At 40.9% G+C, this 7886-nt stretch overlaps 1 protein-coding gene across 2 annotated transcripts in view; it reads left to right on the top strand.

The window, feature by feature from the left end:
• The window catches only part of LOC109315658 (transmembrane protein 14C-like), a 7096-nt gene extending 1972 nt beyond the window's left edge, over positions 1 to 5124 (top strand). For both annotated transcript variants that reach the window (XM_019543464.1, XM_019543471.1), the window contains exons 2-5: positions 302 to 378; positions 3716 to 3817; positions 4131 to 4218; positions 4455 to 5124. In XM_019543464.1, the coding sequence (XP_019399009.1) occupies positions 303 to 378; positions 3716 to 3817; positions 4131 to 4218; positions 4455 to 4512 (324 nt within the window). In that variant the 5' untranslated portion in view covers position 302 and the 3' untranslated portion in view covers positions 4513 to 5124. The remainder of the gene's footprint in view (positions 1 to 301; positions 379 to 3715; positions 3818 to 4130; positions 4219 to 4454) is intronic.
• Positions 5125 to 7886: the final 2762 nt, after the last annotated feature.

Below are 7886 nucleotides of genomic sequence, written 5' to 3'. Positions count from 1 at the left end.
CCATGCTCTCAAGAAGGGAGTTTCCCATCTTATAAGTGTGCTGCTGGTTACTACTGCCCAAGTGCAGCACCCTGCACTTGTTGGTATTGAAACGCATCCTGTTTTTGCTAACCCACCCCTGTAACCTATCCAGGTCTTGCTGCAGTCTTTCTCTCCCTACTAACTTGTGATTTCATCTACAAGTTTAATTCATTGGTTCCTTCATAAACGATAAAGTTCATTGTAAAAGAAAACTGGATGGGTGGAGAAGGAGAGGAAATTAAAACAGTAAATAAGTGTTGATGTTCTCTTTGTATTCCAGAATGGCTTGGGACTGGATTGGTTTTGGCTATGCAGCGCTGGTTGCATCAGGAGGAATAACTGGTTATATTAAAGCAGGTATGGTATTGGTAAACCCTTACATTTTCTGATACATAATTGCTTAAAATGTTAATGAATGATATCTCATATGTAAAAGTAAAGGAGAGAGTACAGCAATTTTCTGTACAGCAATTATCTCTAACTTTGTGCTGTTGTTAAGTTTGACAGTTAGTGCTGTATGCTGATAACTCTCTGTAGTTTTGGGTGTGGGGGGCGCTGTTTTATTTGACTTCCAGTTTTTGAATGATAAATTCCCTATCAGGCACCTACTCCTTACCAACATTTGGCTTTATGCTTTTTTATTCTTCGGGTGACTCCATGTAAGCTTGCTTCAGAGAGGCTTTAGTGCTGCTGTCTTGAACATCAATGACCTATACAATTGTATATTACCCAATAATATATAAGACAAAATCTTCAATGCTTTTTTCCTTAAGACAGTAATTATTTTTATTATTCATAAATCATACTAGCTCCATCTTACACACTACACTTAGTTCTCTTACCACTTCAGAAAATGGTACGTTTAAGCTGGTGACTACTGCTGCTCAGAGAGCTGATTTTTCAAGGGTAACTTTTCTGTAGGAAGTCCGACCTGCATTATGTTTGCGCTAGCTCTGAATTACTCTGCCATGTTGCTTTGCTAGACATGACTGAACGTGGTGGGGCTTGGAACTGTATTCTCTCATTTGTTGTTCCATTTCCTGTTTGCTTTCTTAGTTTATCTCCTTCATGCAGATAAGTAAATCTTCAGTTTGAAAGTGCTTGTAGGGAGGCCCTTGATTCATCTTGAAATCCTCATGAGTTCTTTAGGACAGGTTGATGTTTAATGTGGTCTTGAGATATATGCTGTTCCCTGAAGACCTCTTCCCACACAATTGGAATCGGCAGGAATTGTGCCCATAAATGTGATTAAATTGGCACTTAGGAGAGCTTACTAGTGTGTTTTCTGCTGACTTTCTTCATCCTTTGCACTGTGAGTGGAGATGTGTGGTGAGGAGGGCATTGCAAAATAATAAGTATTATTATCCTCTCATCACTGCTGACACAACTGAGACAGAGTTGCCCAAGGTCATGTGTCAAGTCAGTAGCAGAGTCAGGAATAGCACCCACATGTTCTGACTCCCAGTCCTAAGCTTTTTGAAAGGAATAGTAAAAGTGAATAAGGTAACTCAGAGAAAAAAGGAGACTGTTATGTCCCTGCCAATAAGTAAGACTAGCCTGTGACAGTAAGAATATTAGATAAGCATGCTAGAAATGGAAGAATGGTAGCTAAGTGCATGGCTCTGTCCTTGGGTATAATTTACTTGACTCTTCTGTATCATCATCTGTATTTTAAATGTACAGCTGAAGATACTGAACCAGTCAGGTCATAGAATCCACAGACCATTCCAATATCCCAGCAAAAAGGAGATGCCTATTTTCCACTCAATTTGGCAATAGTAAGGCCTCACCTGAAGTGCTGTGTTTTGGCCCCACACTTCAAAAAAGATGTGGCCAGATTGGAAAGAGTCCAATAGAAAGTGACAAAAATGATTAGAGTCCTAGGAAGCATGATTTATATGGAAAGGTTAAAAGAATGGTGATTATTTAGTCTTGAGAAAAGAAGACTGGAGAGGAAGTTAATTAGTTTTAAAGTACCTGAAGGCCAAAAATAATGATAGATTATTCTCTGTGGCTGCAGGAGACAGGGCAAGAAATAACTGTCTTAAACTAGAACAAGGGAAATTTAGGTTGGATATTAGGAGAAACTTTTTAATTTGTAAGAGTGGTGAAGCATTAAAACAGATTACTTAGAGAAGCTGTAAAATTTGCATTCTTGGAAAGTCTTAAGAGCAGTATAGACAAACACTTGTCTGGCAAGGCTGAGACAGGGATGGTCCTGCCTTGAGCTGGGAGTTGGATTGGATGATCCTGAGTGCCCTTCCAGCCTGATTTATCTATGATTCTATATCTCAGTCCCCACACCTCACCCCCTCAGTACACATATCCAGCATCAACCCTGCCCATTATTTCCCTTGTTTATCCCTCCTGCCAGATTGGAACCAGTTTGTAGCTGAGCTATTGATACTTTTCCCAATGGAGCTTTCAGAGTCTGTTAATCCTGCTAAGTATCTACCTCTACAACCAAATATATGCCAAGTCAAGTGAGCTAGTGTCACATAAAAGGGCCCCCATTGAGCTGGCACTGATAATAAAATACCTAGTCAGAGTTACAGACCAGGCCAGAGCATGTGGGTGGTGAAGGGCACAAGCAGAATTGACACTGATTTGGTTTCCTATAGCGCTAAGTGCTTATCATCCTGGTAAACTTGGAGAGCTGATGTTTGCCAACTGCTCTGGCAATTTCCAGTCTAAAGGTGACCTGCAAATAGAAAAGACAAAGTACTGCCCCAGCCGCAACAGGTGCTGAATGTAGCCTTTGCCTGGCTCCTGGAGACATTCTGCACTTACCATAGGTGGAGGCATTTTGTCAGTCCCATGTACACAGCAGTCATTTGTAAATCCCTGAGGACAAGACTGGAAACAGCAGCCTGCCTCCACCTCCTTTGACAATCAGGGGCTGTCCTTTTCACTAAAGACTTGATCCAAAGTCCCAATAATCCCTTGCCAACATCTCCAGTGGGCTCTGAATCAGGTCTTGTGTGTGTTTAACCTTTTGTAATTTATTTTTATCATCAATGCCTCAGAGCCCTTCTCTACTAAGCCATTCCATTGTCTAACTGCTCTTGCTGTCTAGTTTAGTGTAAATTTCTTTTTTTTTTGAGTCTCAAGCCACTACTGTTTGATTAATCCCCATCTTTTATGGTACTGCCTCTCTAGGAAGTATGGGAACATTGAACTGGAAAAACCCCCCAAATCTCCTTTATTTATCATGGGTCTCAACTTTGATCCCTTTACTTTTCTAGTTTTACATTGTATTGTTAAGGCAACCAATGCTTTATTTGCACGTTAAAAGACAGTAACATTGTCTGCAGGATTATTTAAGCATGGTGCCGTGTTAGGTATGAATAATGGCTATGTTTGTAAAATTCAGGCTCACTTAAGATCCTTTGATTTAACCAGAATGTCAAAGATGTGGCTTGCAGGCCAGATATGGCCTATGGAACCATTTCACCTGGACCACAGGGTTCCTAATGGGGCCAGGGGATGAGGTGATGAACTGGGGCTTGGCTGCATTAAGCCTGGTGCTGCAGCTACCAGGTCCAGATTCAGTCCAGGGCCCCAGGTGAGTGTTGAAATCCCTGATCTAAGCTGTAGTCTGACTCAGAAGAGTGAATAATGATTTTTTTGTTTGACTGCTTTATGAACCATATTCATGTCTGCTCTTCTAATAATGCCGTTTGTTTTATTCAAGGTAGTGTCCCATCACTAGCTGCTGGTCTTCTCTTTGGCAGTTTAGCTGGACTAGGCGCTTACCAGCTATCTCAGGATCCAAAGAATGTGTGGCTTTCCCTGGGTAAGTCTCGATTTAAATATATATGCAAAACATAGACTAATGTTTTATTAGATTTAAAACATCTATTATATGGTGCAGCAGTAGCTGCAACACAATCAGAATATGTTACAAAGTTCAGTTTTAGCAGGAGCTTCAGATCTTTTAGTAAAAAAAGGGGCAGATTTCTTGACTTTTCTGCCTGTTATGTGATAGAAATAGGTTTCATATTGTAATCAGTGCTGTTAATTATAGCTCTTTTTCTGCTAGCTCTGAATTAATGTCCCTCACATGTCCCCTCACCTGCTAACCTGGGTTCTTTTTATCTTTTACTTAGTTGCATCTGGAACATTGACTGCAGTTATGGGAATGAGATTTTTGAACTCTGGAAAATTCATTCCTGCAGGATTAATTGCTGGTGCCAGGTACTACACATGATGCTGTTTCTGATCCTACCCCATCTGCTTGACTCAATCTTCTTTAATTAAATTGAGACTACATTTTCTAAGAGTCTAAATGAACAAGAAAATAGGAAGGTTTAATTTTGGTTTAAACAAATTATTTCAGTTTGCTACTTTCTGGAAGAAAGTACATACATTTGTTTTGTGTTTTTATTTTATTTCTTTAATTCAGTAAATTCACTATATTTTCCTTTAAACAGTCTGTTAATGGTTGGGAGACTTGGTCTGAAGATGATGGAAAAACCAAACGATGAATAACTTTGCATATGATGTGACCTGATATGTGTATAGAAAGTGTGAAAGCGCAGCTGCCTGAAGATACTACACAAAATGAACAGAGAATATGAACCCATTTCTAATATCAAATAATAATGTGATTTTTTAATTACTCTTTTTTTGTACTAAGAAAATTGATTGGAGGGATTTTTTATATACAAAATGTCATTTATATCGAGTCAGTCAATAATCTCTATTGCATGCTAAGAAACTGAGTTAGTGTTAATTTAATTTTGCTAATACTTTTTGCAATGTAACCCTCCCACTTTGTTTGTCACTCAGAAAATGTATTGCAACATTTTAGAAGGAAGGGAAACTTGGAGCCAATGTAATCATAAAGAAAATACCCACATTAGGCCAGAAGGAGTACTTGCCCAAATACAACGCAGTCCACATATATGTCTTCTTTCATAAAGAGTACCCAGAGCATGGATAAGAATGTGTCTGTATAACACAGATAAATATTTTTCTTCAAATTTTATTGCAAAAGTATGTTAAGCAAAGTGACATTTAAGGAGACTGATTTTATTATTATTATTTTTGTACTAGGAAAAACTGAGGATTAGTGTTGCAAAACTCTTTCTGATTGGGTAATGTTGTGTCTGTTTTGTTTGGCTTCTTCCTTGTGTCTTTCCAATGCATAGTTATCCACATGCAGTCCTCGATCACATGTAAAAGACTCACCTCTTTAAGCGGAGGAGGAGATGGAATGGAGTATGTGTACTCTGTTAACACTGCATTAAAGCCTCAGTAAGAGGAAGCCTCTATAGTAGATTATTTAAATAAGCTGTGCTTCGGTTCATGAACCATTGAAATGAGTCTAAAATATAGTCATTTGAATATTCATTTCTAATTAGAATTTAAATTGTATAGATCTGGTTTTAAAGGCATAATTGGGATTAGAATCTACAGGCATTTATAGCATCTCCTCATGTAACAGATAAATATTCTGCCCATGCTAGGAAATCTTAGTAAAGTAGCATTGGACAATAACACTACTGCTACTAATGGTCTCGCATGCTGGTGAAGGGGGCAGGCTGTCAATGATCAGCTGGCAGCTGCTGAAAAATAGCAGCTTCCAAGGACAGCTCCCCTGTCCTGCAGGGCTGGCAGGGAGAATTGCTGTCCTCATCCCTTCCGAACCCCCAGGCATTCTCCCCACTCCTTGCACAATCCTGGACCCATGCAAGAGGTGGGGGAAGTTGTCCTGGGTTTCCTGGGGCTGATTCAAGCTGTGAGGAAATGCCTTCTCTTTTTGGACAGTCCCAGGCAGACCTAGAAGGGGTTGGGAAGCAACACAGCCACTGCTTGGACCATCGTGGGGTTCTCTGGGTGGTTCAAGTGGCAGGAAGTCTTGCTGTCCTTTTATCAGGGAGCCTTAGTGCTGTTTGAAGGGTGGAAATCAGTGCTAAGGCTTGAACATTTTTGGCACTGTTGAAGCACCTGGCAGCATGGTCTCTGCGGAGCTCCTTGACAGCTTGCCATTTGGTAGGCTATTGGGGTGAGCAGAGGACTATGGGACAGTGGATTTCTTGTGCCCCCAAAATAGTGTACATTCATTATAGGTGGCACCAAAAAACTTTCTGGGAAATGTGTTGGTGGGAAGGCTTGACTTTTTTTTGCAGAAGAGCTGGTTTTCTTTGGAAAAAACTCTTTTAACACTTGTACACTAGCTTTTTGTGCCAGGAAAAAGTCCTTTTTCCTGGCACAGGTAAAACGCCTGTCCCTGACCCTGGGTTACTGCCCTATCAATTTAAACCTTTGCTTCTGTCTGCTTGTACAATTGATGCCATGTTGGCTCTGCAGGATCATGTCTAAGGGGAAAAAAAGAACCTATTTCAAATACGTAAATTGTTGTTATAAAGAAGAAACGGTTATAAATTATTTTCCATGGCCATTGGGGATATCTGGTTCAATGCTGTCCCTGTATAGCATCCACTACTGCCATTGATTGAGACCAAGATACAGGGATAGATGGACCATTGGTCTGACTCAATTTGGTACTTACGTTTTTATGCTCTGGAACAGATTACCTACGGTGGCTGAGTTGCCTGCATCACTGGAAATTTTGACAAGCAAGCCGAACAAACATCTCTCAGGCATGGTTTAGATATAATGAACCTGTCTGGATGTGGGGGAGGAGGGACTAGCTGATGTCTAGAGGTTTCTTCCAGCCCTGTCATTTGAGGATTCCAATGGAAAAAGGAAAGGAGTATATAAGGAAAAACAATCATAAATTGAAGATTCATTAGAATTTTCTATAACATTTTTATTAGTAATATGCTAGAACTGTATAGACTAGTATGACCTTTGGTCATATTCTACAGTGATATTTAACTACTATTCAGGTTTTTTTTATATCGAAACACTTTTGGGGAGGCAGTTGCGTTTCTCTTAGGCCCCTGGCAGACATTCAGTTACGGGCGCAATGGGTTCTGATCTGCGATCCCAACAATTGCGCGTTCTGCAATGTTACACATGCATGGCAGGAAGTGTAACTGGGATTGGGGATCAGATCCTAATTGCACTATATTGCCAGTGCAGTAGGATCCTGGGATCACGATCCTGGGCAAGTAGCAAGCCAGTCAGCTGATCAAGGCTCCCAGCCTCTGGAACACATCAGAATCAAGGGCCCCAATGTGTCCTCAGGGTGGGGAGCCCCAATCAGCTGACTGCTGCTCCCAGCCTCAGAGATGCATCAAAGCCAAGGCTTTGGTAGGTCCCCTAGGCTGGGAGAAGCACTCAGCTGATCAGTGGTCCCAGCCTTGAGAGCCATTGGAGTCAAAGGCTCCAATGCGCTCCTCAGGCTGAGCGCCCCGATTGGCAGATCAGTTGATCAGCCTGGACACACATTCAGTTTAAGTCACATCCAGTTGAAGTCGTAACTACCCACAGTTACTACATATATTTCATGTAATAAGGATGGCTGCTTACAGATGTAAAAAAACCCCCTCATTCTTTAGTTTAAACTTGGCACAACCCTGCACCAAGCCCAGTGCATGCCTAGAAGAGGCATTGCGTTAGCTGGACATGGCTTACCCAATGTCTGTATAGATTGGGTGCTTCAGCAGAGCTTTTTTGGCACTTTTATGTAATAGCTTATTGAATCGTTTATTAGATACAAGTGCCAAAAAAAAGCCCTGCTGAAGTGTACAATTTATACAAATGCTACAAAGTCTGCTTCTTCTGGTAAAGCACCCTTTTTCTTCATGTCTGTCAGCAGCCTTTTTTGTGGCTTAGTCCCTGTTTTAGCATGACATTAATTGCATGAATGTGTGGGTGGGGTACTACTTAAGACAGGAGTGGGCAAAATATGGCCTGCGGGCTGGATCTGGCCCACCAAATTGTATCTGGCC

Source organism: Crocodylus porosus, unplaced genomic scaffold (genome assembly GCF_001723895.1).
Source record: "Crocodylus porosus isolate Cpor-Errol unplaced genomic scaffold, CroPor_comp1, whole genome shotgun sequence".
Taxonomy (NCBI): domain Eukaryota; kingdom Metazoa; phylum Chordata; order Crocodylia; family Crocodylidae; genus Crocodylus; species Crocodylus porosus.
Note: the sequence above shows the minus strand (reverse complement) of the source record. Positions and strands in the feature narration are given on the sequence as shown.